General features: G+C 48.8%; 1 protein-coding gene across 18 annotated transcripts in view; it reads left to right on the top strand.

The window, feature by feature from the left end:
• robo2 (roundabout, axon guidance receptor, homolog 2 (Drosophila)) overlaps positions 1–15,140 on the top strand; it is a 1,628,477-nt gene that overhangs the window by 1,532,607 nt on the left and 80,730 nt on the right. For 14 of the 18 annotated variants that reach the window (XM_072513070.1, XM_072513078.1, XM_072513075.1 and 11 more), the window contains exons 15-18: positions 2,831–2,955; positions 7,820–7,991; positions 9,424–9,615; positions 11,081–11,107. In XM_072513070.1, coding sequence (XP_072369171.1) covers positions 2,831–2,955; positions 7,820–7,991; positions 9,424–9,615; positions 11,081–11,107 — 516 coding nt within the window. The remainder of the gene's footprint in view (positions 1–2,830; positions 2,956–7,819; positions 7,992–9,423; positions 9,616–11,080; positions 11,108–15,140) is intronic. The other 4 variants (XM_072513085.1, XM_072513083.1, XM_072513084.1 and 1 more) reach the window with 1 other exon arrangement.

Below are 15,140 nucleotides of genomic sequence, written 5' to 3'. Positions count from 1 at the left end.
CAAAACGAAGGAGATTGTCATCGACTTCAGGAAGCGTAGTGGAGAACATGCCCCTGTCTATATCAATGGGAACGAAGTAGAAAGGGTCGAGAGCTTCAAGTTTCTAGGTGTCCAGATCACCAACAACTTGTCCTGGTCCCCCCATGCCGACACTATAGTTCAGAAAGCCCACCAATGACTCTACTTTCTCAGAAGTCTAAGGAAATTTGGCATGTCACCTACGACTCTCACCAACTTCTACAGATGCACCATAGAAAGCATTCTTTCTGGTTGTATCACAGCTTGGTATGGATCCTGCTCTGCCCAAGACTGCAGGAAATTACAAAAGGCCGTGAATGTAGCCCAGTCCATCACGCAAACCAGCCTCCCATCCATCGACTCTGTCTACAATTCCCGCTGCCTCAGAAAGGCAGCCAGCATAATTAAGGACCCCTCGCACCCCGGACATTCTCTCTTCCACCTTCTTCCGTCAGGAAAAAGATACCAAAGTTTGAGGTCACGTACAAACCGACTCAAGAACAGCTTCTTCCCTGCTACCATCAGACTTTAGAATGGACCTACCTCGTATTAAGTTGATCTTTTCTCTACACCTTGCTATAACTGTAACATTATATTCTGCAGTCTCTCCTTCCTTCCCTATGTACGGTATGCATTGTTTGTACAGCATGCAAGAAACAATACTTTTCACTGTATCCCAATACATATGACATTAATAAATCAAATCAAATCAAATCAAAAAACATCCTTACTTTTTTTCTAATAAAATGTCGGGATTTATGAGTGCTGGTTACCAGCCAGCAAGGAGGCAGAGGTTACAGTGAAGGAGGCTGCGCAGCGTCAGAAACGGATCCTGCAAAATACAGAGTGAATCATCACTTGGCTGAATAGTCGTCAACTTTCCTTTCCCGTACTGGCCTCCCCGAACAGGCGCCGGAATGCGGCGACTAGGGGCTTTTCACAGTAACTTCATTGAAGCCTACTTGTGACAATGAGCGATTATTATTATTTCTGTTTGAAAAAGGGACGGCTCTTTCGCCGAGCGGGGTTTTGCCTTGTGCGCAACGTCACGTCTCTGCTTGAAGTCTTTTTCATGTTACTCCTTCTACCTGTCTCCTCCCAGTTACCCCCCCCCCCCACTCTCCCCGCCCCACCACCATCCTCCCCACCCCAGTGTGTTCCGGATTCCCAATCTCATCCTCTCTATCGGAGCCCAAGCTGCTCCTTCTTGGCATGGGTTTTCCGAGCCGTTGGCCCTTTATTAACCTCAGCATACGCCATTGAGTGTTGGTGACGCGCTTAGACCACTGGGTGCATTGTGCCCTCCTACCGTCAGCCTCTCTTGCGTCCCATTCACTCGTCACCCCCCATCCCCCGGTCCCCCGTCCCCCCGTTCTGCCTGGACCTCCATTGGCTCGCAGTCCAGCAATGCCTCAATCTTCAAATTCTCGTTCCCCTGCTCAAATCTCTCCATGGCCTCACCTCCCCCTGTTCCTGTCAGCGCCTGCAGCCCACAACCCTCTGGAATATCTGTTCAACTGCGGCCTTCTGTGCATCCTGAATTTTGTGCAAACCTGAATTCCCACGCTGGCAGCCTGGGCCCAAATTCTGGAACACCTTCCATAACCCTCGCTGCCTCCCTATCTCGATCTCCTCCATTCAATCTCTTCTTAGTTTATTCATTCACGGGCCAGCGATTATAGTCCATCCCTAATTGCTATTGAACTGAGTGATTTGCTGGGCCGTTTCAGAGAGCATTTAAGAGTCAACCCCATTGCTGTGGGTCTGGAGTCACATGTAGGCCAGACCAGGCAAGGATGGCAGATTTCCTTCCCTAAAGGTTTTGCGACAATTGACAATGGTTGTCAAGGTCACCATTACTGAGACTGGCTTTGTCATTCCCGATTTAGTCATTGAATTTAAATTCCACCAGCTGTGAAAATGGGGTTTGAACCCCTGTCCTCAGAACATTAACCTGGGCCTCTCTAGACCTGTGACGTTGCTGCATTGCCCCCGTCTTCTCACAGCTTATCTCTTTGACCCGGCTTGTGGTCACCCGTCCCTGATATCTCCTCACGTGCTTCGGTGTCGAATTCTGTTTGACAATCGCTGATGTGAAGCCCCTGGGAGCGTTTTGCCATGTCAAGGATGAGAATGTGAAGCTCGAGGCATCACGGGAATGGGAGCCAGTGTGGGTCAGTGGACGCAGGGATTAAAAATAAATAAATGCAGAGTTCCCAATTCTTTTTTTCTCCCCCAATTAAGGGGCAATTTAGCGTGGCCAATCCACCTAACCTGCACACCTTATGGGTTGTGGGGGCGAAACCCACGCAGACACGGGGAGAATGTGCAAACTCCAGACGGACGGTGACCCGGGGCCGGGATCGAACCTGGGACCTCGGCTCCGTGAGGCAGCAGTGCTAACCACTGTGCCGCCGTGCTCCCCCAGTGGACGCAGGGATGATGGGTGAACGGAACATTGCGCAAGCGAGGATGCAGACAGCAGAGCTTTGGATGGGTTGAAGTGACAGGACGGTGTAAGACGAGGAGGCTGGCCTGGAGAACATTGGGATAATCGAGTCTGAACGTGATAAAAGCAAGGATGAACATTTTAGCAGCATTTGAGCTGAGGCAGGCATCAAAGAGCCTAACCTGTGAAATATTGTTTTATGGAACGGCTTTATGTATCTCTTATCCACGGGGAATGGCTGTTGAGGGGTGAGGTAGAGCTGGCAAACATGGTGTTGCGAAATCTCTCTGCTTACGCAAAGTGTACAGTCCGCCGGTTGCATTAATGGTTTCCTGCTGTTTCTGCTTGTCTGTCCCTGTGCAGCCCCCAGTGCTCCCCCACAGTCTGTCACTGTGATGATGGTTGGGAACCACAACAGCACCAGCATCAGTGTCTCCTGGGACCCACCACCCCTGGAGCAACAGAACGGCATCATCCAGGAGTATAAGGTGAGCATCCCGTGGGACAGACCCTGCTCGGCTGGGGCTGTGAAGAATGGGGCGGGGGGTGGGGTGGGGGGGGGGATGCGGTGGGAAGTAGGCCACAGGTCAGCTGTCCCTGGCATGACTAGTTCGCTGTAGAAGCAAGGTCGCTCTCACTGTCCTCCATGACGTTTCCCCTCATATCCCCAGTGAAGGCCAAAGTCTAAACTTGTTCCTTCACTGTGACTGGGTCGAATTCCTGCAACTCCCTCCCTAACAGCGCTGCAGGTGTACCTACACAGCATGGCGGCGGTTTGAGAAGGCAGCTCACCATAGGGCTAAATCGCTGGCTTTGAAAGCAGACAAGGCAGGCCAGCAGCACGGTTCAATTCCCGTAACAGCCTCCCCGAACAGGTGCCGGAATGTGGCGACTAGGGGCTTTTCACAGTAACTTCATTTGAAGCCTACTTGTAACAATAAGTGATTTTCATTTAAATTCATTTCATTTCACCAACACCCCCTCAAGGGTAATTAGGGATGAACAACAAACGCTGGTCTTGCCAGCATCCTGGACATTCCGTGACACGATGAAAAAACTGAATGTCCAGACTCTTATCTCTCAAACCCATTCTTTGCGCATGAGATCAGATGGTAAGTGATGGAAAGCTATCCAACTGTGGAGGGCTTCATAGTCAGCCCCTTCCCATTGGTCACCGGACATCACTCGGTAATAATTAAAAGGAAATCCAGGTTAAACCCCTGTCCGCCCCATTTTTCCTGAGCCCGGGTGGTATTGAGTTAATGGTTACAGCCCAGTGTCTGCCCTGGCTAACACCAAGAACTTGGACACAGATTGGGGAGAAAATCTGATGTATGGGATTCTAACCCTCTTTTCAGTACTGTAGGGTGCGCAGGCTGGATAGCCTTGAGTGTATTGTGCAGTGCAAAGATTTATTATAATGTACAGTGTTGTTCACAGTGAAATCTATCCAACAGCATGCCAAATTGCCCAGGTACGTCCTGTCCACAAAAAAGCAGGACAAATCCAATTCAGCCAATTAGGCCCTATGAGTCTACTCTCGATCATCAGCTAAGTGCTGGAAGGTATCATCGACAGGACTTTCAAGCAGCACTTACTCAGCAATATCATGTATACCAAAGCCCAGTTTGGATTCTGTCGGGGGCACCAGGCTCCAGACCTCATTACAGCCTCAGCCAAGTATGGTCGACAAATTCCAGATTTGAGACTGTCTACGCCTTCATGCTGCAAGATCTGGACAATCATTTAGATTTGAACTGACACATGGCAAATACCATTCACGCCACACAAGTGTCAGTGACCATCTCCAATGGGAGAGAATCTAACCATCTCCCCCTTGACATTCAAAGAGTTACCATTGCTAAACCTCAATTATCAAAGCCCTGGGGGCGACTATTGACCAGAAACTGAACTGGACCAGCCACATAAATACTGTGGCTACAAGAGCAGATTCGAGGCTGGGAATCCTGTGGTGAGTATCTCACGTCCTGACTCCCCAACGCCTGTCCACCATCTACAAGGCACAAGTCAGGAGTGTGATGGGATATTTGCCACTTGCCTGGGCAAACGTAGCTCCTACAACACTCAAAAAGCTCATTACCATCTGGGAAAAAGCAGTCCACTTGATTGAAACCGCAAGCACCACCTTAAACATTCATATCTAACACCATTGATGCACAACAGCAACAGTGTGTGCCATCGACAAGATGCATGAGGATTACTCATCAAGGATCCTTCGACAGCACCTTCCAAACCCGCAGCCACTAGCTGAAGAACAGTGTAGCAGAAGTTTGGGAACACCACTATCTGGATGTTCATTTTCACGTCTCAAAATATTCTGACTTGGAAATATATTGGTGTCTTCACTGTCGCTGGGCCAAAATCCTGGAACTCTCTCTCTAACAGCACAGTGGGCGTACCTACTCCACAGGGACTGCAGTGGTTCAAGAAGGTGGCTCACCCCCACTTCCTCAAGTACCATAAAGAATGGACACTAACTGCCCGCTTTGGTATCCACATCCCACAATTGAATAAAACATTGCACACCATGTAGATGTGATAGTTTAGAATGTACTGGGTTGTTCCAGCTACAAGACTATTTTCTATTTTGGTCACATTCTGTAGATTTCAGATTAATGCTCCATGTCTCAATCTCTAAAGGAGTTGGGGTGGGGGGGGGGGGGGGGATCACTCCATTAATCAGCAGCAGTGTTTGAGATCCATGTAATGGCTAATTAAGCAAATCCCCAGTCTTTCTCACCCACAAGATGCTGAAATGACTGTTTTCTTTTAGTTTGTTGTTTTGTCATTTTATTGTGCTTAACTGGGTGAGGCAAGTTAGTTCTGTGGAAGCGAACATTCTCCTTTTCAAATACTCCCAGGACAGGTACAGCACGGGGTTAGATACAGAGTAAAGCTCCCTCTACACTGTCCCCATCAAACACTCCCAGGACAGGTACAGCACAGGGATAGATACAGAGTAAAGCTCCCTCTTCACTGTCCCCATCAAACACTCCCAGGACAGGTACAGCACGGGGTTAGATACAGAGTAAAGCTCCCTCTACACTGTCCCCATCAAACACTCCCAGGACAGGTACAGCACGGGGTTAGATACAGAGTAAAGCTCCCTCTACACTGTCCCCATCAAACACTCCCAGGACAGGTACAGCACGGGGTTAGATACAGAGTAAAGCTCCCTCTACACTGTCCCCATCAAACACTCCCAGGACAGGTACAGCACGGGGTTAGATACAGAGTAAAGCTCCCTCTACACTGTCCCCATCAAACACTCCCAGGACAGGTACAGCACGGGGTTAGATACAGAGTAAAGCTCCCTCTACACTGTCCCCATCAAACACTCCCAGGACAGGTACAGCACGGGGTTAGATACAGAGTAAAGCTCCCTCTACACTGTCCCCATCAAACACTCCCAGGACAGGTACAGCACGGGGTTAGATACAGAGTAAAGCTCCCTCTACACTGTCCCCATCAAACACTCCCAGGACAGGTACAGCACGGGGTTAGATACAGAGTAAAGCTCCCTCTACACTGTCCCCATCAAACACTCCCAGGACAGGTACAGCACGGGGTTAGATACAGAGTAAAGCTCCCTCTACACTGTCCCCATCAAACACTCCCAGGACAGGTACAGCACGGGGTTAGATACAGAGTAAAGCTCCCTCTACACTGTCCCCATCAAACACTCCCAGGACAGGCACAGCATGGGGTTAGATACAGAGTAAAGCTCCCTCTACACAGTCCCCATCAAACACTCCCAGGACACGTACAGCACGGGGTTAGATACAGAGTAAAGCTCCCTCTACACTGTCCCCATCAAACACTCCCAGGACAGGTACAGCACGGGGTTAGATACATTTCTTTCCTATGCAATCCTGTGACCTCACTGAATGAAATGGACAAAATGTGGCGCATTTGAGTGTCGAGGAACATATTCAGCCGGCCCCTGTCTGCAATCAGGTGGCATACAGATAGAAATAACAGTGTCTAACCCACTGTGTGCATGATTTGTTTTTTAATTAAACAACAAATTGGGGATTAATGAGGACTGACAAAGAATATCAGTGCAACTCCATTGAACACAATGAGGTGGCAATCGACCCTCATGGCTTCCATTTTCTGGTTGTAACCCGGGGCAGTAACCGTTACTTTTAATCCAAGCTCCCATGCTCAAATTGTGGCACTGATAAATTGCAGATGCTTTATCAAATCGAGAACAATCATCCATGTCGCCAGGGCAAGCTGAAGAGCTCGCTGTCATCGCACCCACCGCCTGCCATCTGCCCCACCCCGCCATCCCGAACACCCACCCCCTCCATAATGCCATAAGACGTCGGAGCAGAATTAGGCCACTCGGCCCATCGAGTCTGCTCCGCCATTCAATCATGGCTGATATTTTTCTCATCCCCATTCTCCTGCGTTCTCCCCATAACCCCTGATCCCGTTATTAATCAAGAACCTATCTATCTCTATCTTAAACACACAGTGATTTGGCCTCCACAGCCTTCTGCGGCAAAGAGTTCCTCAGATTCACCATCCTCTGGCTGAAGAAATTCCTCCTCATCCCTGTTTTAAAGGATCGTACCTTTACTTAGAGATTGTGTCGTCTGGTTCTAGTTTTTCCTACAAGTGGAAACATCCTCTCCACGTCCACTGTATCCAGGCCTCGCAGTATTCTGAAAGTTTCCGTAAAATCCCCCCTCATCCTTCTAAACTCCAACGAATACAGACCCAGAGTCCTCAACCGTTCCTCATATGACAAGTTCTTCATTCCAGGGATCATTCTTGTGAACCTCCTCTGGTCCCATTCCAAGGCCAGCACATCCTTCCTTAGATACGGGGCTCAAAACTGCTCACAGTACTCCAAATGGGGTCCATCCAGAGCCTTGTACAACCTTAGAAGTACATCCCTACTCATGTATTCTAGCCCTCTCGCCATGAATGCTAACGTTGCGTTTGCCTTCTCCTCCAATCACTGAGTTGTCAGACTTGTCGTCACAACTTCCCAATGAATAATCTATCTGCAAAATTAATTACACATGGTAACGGCAAAACATCTCTGTGATTTCCCCTCAAGGGGCAAACATGTTTCTGTGAGCATGTTTGAAGGAGGGGGAAGTTTATCGAAGCTATCTGATGGTGTATCATGGGTCACCATGGTATTGTTTGTGCACATTGCGTATCTGACCTCAGGAGCTGGACTTTGATGTGTTGGTTACCAGTCCAGTGGCGTAACCACTAATAAATGAGACATTGAGCAAGCTAAGGAACTCATTGCATTGGTTTCCCCTGGTGACATTCTGCTCTTCCCTCTCTCTCCGCTCTCGCCGGCAGATTTGGTGCTTGGGCAATGCCACCCGTTTTCACATCAACAAGACGGTGGATGCCGCCATTCGCTCAGTGGTGATCGGTGGCCTTCTCCCCGGCGTCCAGTACCGAGTCCAGGTTGCTGCCAGCACTGGTGCTGGTGTCGGTGTGACGAGTGAGCCGCAGCTCATAATCATCGGTAAGCTGGGTTCGAAACAGCCCTCCCTCCTCTGAGGCTGCAGTGTACTGATCCATTGTTCGCGCAGATTTCTCAATCGGTGAAGCCGCGTGACTGTTTTTCTGAATTTTCTTAAAGCTACTATCGAAAATAATTGCTTATTTTTTTAGAAGTACACTCCTGGTACCATGTGGTTCTCTTTGTGGTTCAGATCCCAGGTTGGTTGGCGTAGTGTTCACAAAGACCACAACTAGCGTTTGTATTAAACAAAGCTTAAGATTTATTTGCACTACTTAATTGAATTCGACCACTTACTAGTATATAATAAACAATTGACAATAAACATACAATCTACACTCATCTACCACTAATCTCTACACTAATACAATAACTATGATCTGCTCTCACTCGCACTAACTTCCCTACAGTCTTTCTCCTAGCCTTCTCCTCAACACTCTCCCAGAAGGCTTAGCATCAATGCTTTATCTAGTTATGCATCTAGTTCCCTCTAGTGTTTGATTCAGACTTAACATTAACCCTTACAGTTTTGTACATTTCTCATGACGTCACATACAGTACACGACTTGCGCCTTTCAATGTAAGCTCTGTCAACTCGAGCTCGTCTACACGTCCTGCTGCCTGCCGCTGTGTGTATTGTAACAGGTCCCGTTCGCTCATCATTGGCCCTGATCCCAGCAACACCTTGATTTTAAAATTCGAATGATTGTGTTCAGATTCCTTCATGGCCTCACCCCCTCTCTCTATTCTGGAATCTCCTCTTGCCTTGCAACCCTCCAATACCTCTCTGATTCTCCAGCTCTGCTCTCTTGCACCCCCCCGATTTTAATTGCCTCGCCATTGACAGCAATGAGTTGCCAGGATAATATTCACATCCAGCCGGCTCCCTTGATTATATTAAATACATATCATAACATAAGGATTTTGAAATCTTGTAACACCGTATAGGGCTAGATAGGCTGAATGAGCCTGAAAAATGGTCAAGTCCTTCACCCTCTTCTCCAAGGAAAGAGTAACAAGTCTTACAACACCAGGTTGAAGTCCAACAGGTTTGTTTCGAACCACCTGAGGAAGGAGCAGTGCTCCAAAAGCTAGTGTTTGAAACAAAGCTGTTCCACTTTAACCTGGTGTTGTAAGACTCCTCACTGTGCCCACCCCAGCCCAACGCCGGCATCTCCACTCCAAGGAAAGAGCGAGAAGATAAGCAAGCACGAGCAATCCTTCCAAATGCTTTTCCCCAGGTTCATGAACTTAAAGATCATGCCAGCCTTGCCTTTGTGACAGAGCAACTTTGATGAAACATTGATGGTCCGCCATGCCCTGCACGGGCATGTCACGGAATCTCATGGGTATAAAGGGGCGCCTCCAAATTGTTGCATTTTAAAATTCCCGATGGTTGATGGTTGGTAAATGAAAGGGAATGTACTGTCCGCAGGGGGCCGTGGTGATGACATCTTCATGACTGGGCCTGGGAGCAACAACAGCATCACGGAGCAGATCACGGACGTGGTGAAGCAGCCGGCCTTCATCGCGGGCATCGGGGGAGCCTGCTGGGTCATCCTGATGGGCTTCAGCATCTGGCTGTACTGGCGGAGGAAGAAGAGGAAGGGACTCAGCAACTACGCAGGTGAGCAGAGTGGGGCGGCCTTTGGGAAAATGCCAGTTCGTGGTGCCCAGGAAAAGCTTGGTCATTGTTTTTTTTGGGGGGGGGGGGAGATGGAACATCACTCCATGTAGACGTGTACTCTATAAAACCAGTCACAGGCCAGGTTAGAAGATCTGCAAGTTCCTGTTGTCGTCTATAGGGTTGATCCCGAAGCTGCGTTGCGTTGACAGTCGGGCCTCTATTACAATGTTACAGCCGGTTTGAGGAACCCGAGGATTGGGAGGAGGGAGGGGGAAATCGGCCCCATTTCCTGCGGCCGATCATCTTTGGGCTGGTAAATGCCGAGTGCCGATAACATCTGCGGACAGGATAACATTTCAAGCTCTGTGGCAAAGTGGGCGACTAAACTCTTGGCTCCCTCATGAAGAGTGGTCTTTGGTGGAGGTTCTGGGCTGTGCTGGAGGAGGCTGGGGTGGGGGTGGCGGAGTTTGTGGGTGCAGGGACTCTGTTGGGTGGGGAGAGGATCTGAGGAGAGTTGCCAGAACTTATGGAGCTATCGAAAGTGAGTGTCCACAGGAGAAAAACGTAGAGCAGCAGGTGAGAAAGTTGATCAAGGAAAGAAGTGCTGTAAGGGAGGGAGTTCCCGGATTTTGATTCAGTGGCAGTGCAGGAACGCGGCGATATATGTGCAAGTCAGGATGGTGTGAGGGGAACTTGCAGGTGTTCCCATGTATCTGCGGCCCTTGTCTTTCTAGGTGGTAGAGGGTGTGGGTTTGGAAGGTGCATTGGGGAGTCGCTGCAGTGCATCCCGTCGACACGGCTGCTAAGGTGCCTCGGTGGCGGAGGGAGTGCATGTTAAAGGTGGTGAGTGGGGTGCTCATCAAGTGGGGCTGCTTTGTCACGGATGGTGTTGAGCTTCTTGAGTGTTGTTGGAGTTGCACTCATCCAGGCAAGTGGGGCGTCTGATCACATTTGGAAAGCAGACCTCCTGATTGCAGATCGAGAGTTACTGCACTCCCCTTGGAATGAGGTGGGTGTTACGGTCTTATTCACCACAGTCGGTGTGACATTAGTAGACTGCTGCCGATTTGGCATTTTGAGTTGGCTTTGGGATAAAAGAAGTGAGAATATTGAGAAGGAACGCCTTGGTTCACTGCTCCAGAGTGGTACCGACTTCATTGAGGTTCTCCCAGAATGAGAAGTCCACCAGACTGGTCACTGAATTGATCGCACGGTGCTTACCCTCACCTCCTCTGTCTCTCAACTTACCTTTCACTCGGACTTTGTGAACTACAGACTGCCTCACTTTCACTTCTGATTGGTTTGTTTGTTTTCCTTTTCCTGTGACTTGCTAATGATTGGCTAAGCGTTGGAAACCAGCCACCAATGACAGGGTGCCTGCAGAAGTTTGTGCCGAGAGATTGGTTGGTTCTTTTTTTTTGTGACTCACAATCTTTCTCTGTCTTCTTTTTGTTCTTTATTGCAGTTCAGTCTTTCACCTTCACTCCGGCAGGTACTGACCGTTTGTCCGCCTCTTGCATGCCATCGTGATGGAATGAGATAACAAACGGCTTGCATTCCCCGCATGCTCCTGTCACCTTCCGTACTCCTCCCATCACCCGGGGAGCGGAGAGGCGGGGAGGGGCCATTCTGTCACCCGGTTAGGGGAAGATGGGGTTGGATGGGGAGGGCAGGGGGAAGGGAGGCTGGGGTTTTTGGGAGGCAAAACGGACCACACCGCTAGGTCACGCTACAGAATGACGCCTGCCATGTGTCAACGATTCTGCTTCTTTCAACTAGGCCGAGTTTTACGTTTGGGATTCGGTGTTTGAAACGTCATGCTTCCAGTCTGTAAAGCAGTGATCCCTGCCTCTCCCTGCTGGGGAGGTGTAGGACAAGTCAGAGTCTGGTTTCTTGTGGTGAGGTGGGAGTGGCACCTTGTAAATCAAGAGCAGTGCAAGAGGACAAACCCAGACCTACAGCTAGGCTACGCTGAAGGAGGCCATTCTGAATGAAATGGAGAGTCGCTTTGTAAATGCATTAGTGAGGGACCTTTGCAATGTAATGCCCGAGGCATCATTGATTGACTTCACAGGGCGAGCTGGAGGCCGTTCAGCCCCTCGAGCCTAGTTCTCCTACTTCAATAGGACGGAGGGAGTGCTGTACTGTCAGTGGTGACACATCCAAAATGAGTGCCCTGAAGGAACTTCTTTAGCTAGAGAGTGTTGGGAATGTGGAACCTACCACCACAGGGAATGGTCACAGTGAACAATATGGATGTAATTAAAGGAATACAAATAAGCAGATGAGGACGAGAACAAGCAGGAGGGTATGCTGATGGGACGAGATGATGATGGGTGGGAGGAGGCTTCATTGAAGCATGCGTATCAGCACAGATCCGTTGAGCCGAACGGCCTCTTTCCGTATTGTAAATACAAGGTGAGCTGCCGCCTTTCAGATCAGACATTAAATCAAGGCCTCACCTGCCCTTTCAGGCACCTCTCGAGGGAGGGGGAATCCTACCTGTGTTTTGGTACAGTCCAGACGAGGAGGCACAACCGTAAAATGCGAGCGAAAGCCTTTCCATGAGTGAAATTAGAAATCACTGCCTTCGCAGAAAGGCTAATAAAATTCTGGAACTGTCTCAAACCCTCAAAAGACCGTGACTGCTGGAGTTTAACTGTGGTTTTCATTCCGAAGATTGATCTAATTTTTTCCGTGCGGTTGTGGGGGGGGGGGGCGGGGGGTAAGCGATGTCGAAGAACATGGCGGATAAACAGGATGAACATTTAGATGAGCCACAACCTCCTTTGCGTTTCGGGTCAGACCCTGGAGGACGAACGTTCTCCTCCCATTGCGTTCACCTGGACTAACGCGGAGATAGCTTCGGAAAACAAAGAGAGCCGGTTCAAATGCCAGCCAGCACACTCAGAACCTTTTCCTAAACTAATTGTGAATGATTACTCGCCGACTCCTCTGGAGATCTGATGCCTCTTTGCAAGCTGCCGGCCTTATTCCCCTGAGCAAAATGCCCAATAAATGAATCCACAGATCTGATTTAGCTGACAGATAACCTGGCCGGGACGCGCGATTATGTATGAGAATTTCTCTCATGGCTCCAAATGTTGAAAACAATATTTGTCACAAAAGAAGTGTTTCTGCAGAGCGAGCTGCGTGCAGTGTTTTACGCCCAGCAGTGTATTCTTGGCAGTCATTGAGTACACAGAGTCTTTGATTTCGGAATGAGCTGAAAATAGACTAAAATAGGATAAAATCGCTGCCCCCCACCACCCACCCGGCCGGACGCCTGTTTCATGTTTTTTGTCAGATGGAACTAAAGTCCCAGTTAAAGATGAGGCAATCAGTCACGACAGCTCCTCCTCGACTGGCACAGAAATTAAATCACTGTCATTTTCAAACAAATATTCCAATTGATTTTTCAGAGTTTCTCAACTGTCACAGGATACAATCTGATACGGGAGTGTTTGATGGGGACAGTGTAGAGGGAGCTTTACTCTGTATCTAACCCCGTGCTGTACCTGTCCTGGGAGTGTTTGATGGGGACAGTGTAGAGGGAGCTTTACTCTGTATTTAACCCCGTGCTGTACCTGTCCTGGGAGTGTTTGATGGGGACAGTGTAGAGGGAGCTTTACTCTGTATCTATCCCCGTGCTGTACCTGCCCTGGGAGTGTTTGATGGGGACAGTGTAGAGGGAGCTTTACTCTGTATTTAACCCCGTGCTGTACCTGTCCTGGAAGTATTTGATGGGGACAGTGTAGAGGGAGCTTTACTCTGTATCTAACCCCGTGCTGTACCTGTCCTGGGAGTGTTTGATGGGTACAGTGTAGAGGGAGCTTTACTCTGTATCTAACCCCGTGCTGTACCTGTCCTGGGAGTGTTTGATGGGGACAGTGAAGAGGGAGCTTTACTCTGTATCTATCCCCGTGCTGTACCTGTCCTGGGAGTGTTTGATGGGGACAGTGTAGAGGGAGCTTTACTCTGTATCTAACCCCGTGCTGTACCTGTCCTGGGAGTGTTTGATGGGGACAGTGTAGAGGGAGCTTTACTCTGTATCTAACCCCGTGCTGTACCTGTCCTGGGAGTGTTTGATGGGTACAGTGTAGAGGGAGCTTTACTCTGTATCTAACCCCGTGCTGTACCTGTCCTGGGAATGTTTGATGGGGACAGTGTAGAGGGAGCTTTACTCTGTATCTAACCTGTGCTGTACCTGTCCTGGGAGTGTTTGATGGGGACGGTGTAGAGGGAGCTTTATTCTGTATCTAACCCCGTGCTGTACCTGTCCTGGGAGTGTTTGATGGGGACAATGTAGAGGGAGCTTTACTCTGTATCTAACCCTGTGCTGTACCTGTCCTGGGAGTGTTTGATGGGGACGGTGCAGAGGGAGCTCAGCTCTGTATCTAACCCCGTGCTGTACCTGTCCTGGGAATGTTTGATGGGGACGGCATACAGCAGGCTTTATGTTTGGGGATCCATCTTTCAATTTTTTTTTCACTCTAAGGGCCTTTGAGCAAATTTCAGAATGATAAAAGTTTGCACACGTTAGAAAACAATTTCAAGAAAAAGTTGAGTTGCGAAGCAACGAAACAAGTTGATGAGCACAAATAAGCCAACGCCAAAACAATACATTGATAATTTTTTGCTAATTAGTGATTCATAGAGATAGCTATTAGAGTGTGACAGGTTAAGAGTGTGTGTGTGTGTCCACCTCACTCTCAGTCTCAGAGTGCGTAGTCATGCGCCCTCACAGACCCTGTCAAAGGCGGGAGAGCTGGACAGGATGTGTCTAACCTTATGCTGTTCCTGTCCTGTGAATAACGATTATCGAATCAAATGGGCGAATCCTTCGCCCACCACCGCCAATGTCCCTTGCCTAAACAAACACAAAATGCACCCTAATATTTTATACTTTACTGTTTTATTTTTGTCTTTTGCTGAAGCATGTTTCCCCAAATCACGTCTACCATTCGTAAATATTTTCTTTGCAGCGTTGAGAATCTTGACGTTAGATTGAATGTATCGAGTCAGCAAGTTTGTGCAGTGGTTTTAAACATCACCCCCTTCACTTCCACAGCCCTGCTCCTTTGTTTCGTCATCCGTGATAGTTGAGGCCATTGAGGAATTAGATAATAAATGAAATTGGGAATTCAGTAGAATCCTCTTTCCCCAGAGACTGGTGAGAGTGTGGAACTCGTTACCACAGGGAGTGGTTGAGGGGAACAGTATGGCTACATTTAAGGGGCGGGGTGCTGGATGAACACCAGGCAGGAAGGAATCTGAAGGAAGGATACGGTGAGACGACGTCGTGTGAGAGGAGACTTGTGTCGAGCATAACCACCAGCGAGGACCAGTTAGGGTTTGAATTCCCTGGTTCTGGCCAATAGTATCCTCAACGCTACCAGTTCGTAACAGAAATCTGTGTGACCCAGTTCATCATCACCCAAATCACCCCCAAATACAATTTTACTGAAACTATTCGATGCTTATGAATTTTTTTTAAAAATGCTAAAAGTATTTATAGGGATATA

Source organism: Scyliorhinus torazame, chromosome 8, assembly GCF_047496885.1.
Source record: "Scyliorhinus torazame isolate Kashiwa2021f chromosome 8, sScyTor2.1, whole genome shotgun sequence".
Taxonomy (NCBI): domain Eukaryota; kingdom Metazoa; phylum Chordata; class Chondrichthyes; order Carcharhiniformes; family Scyliorhinidae; genus Scyliorhinus; species Scyliorhinus torazame.
This window is presented reverse-complemented; position numbering and strand designations above follow the sequence as displayed.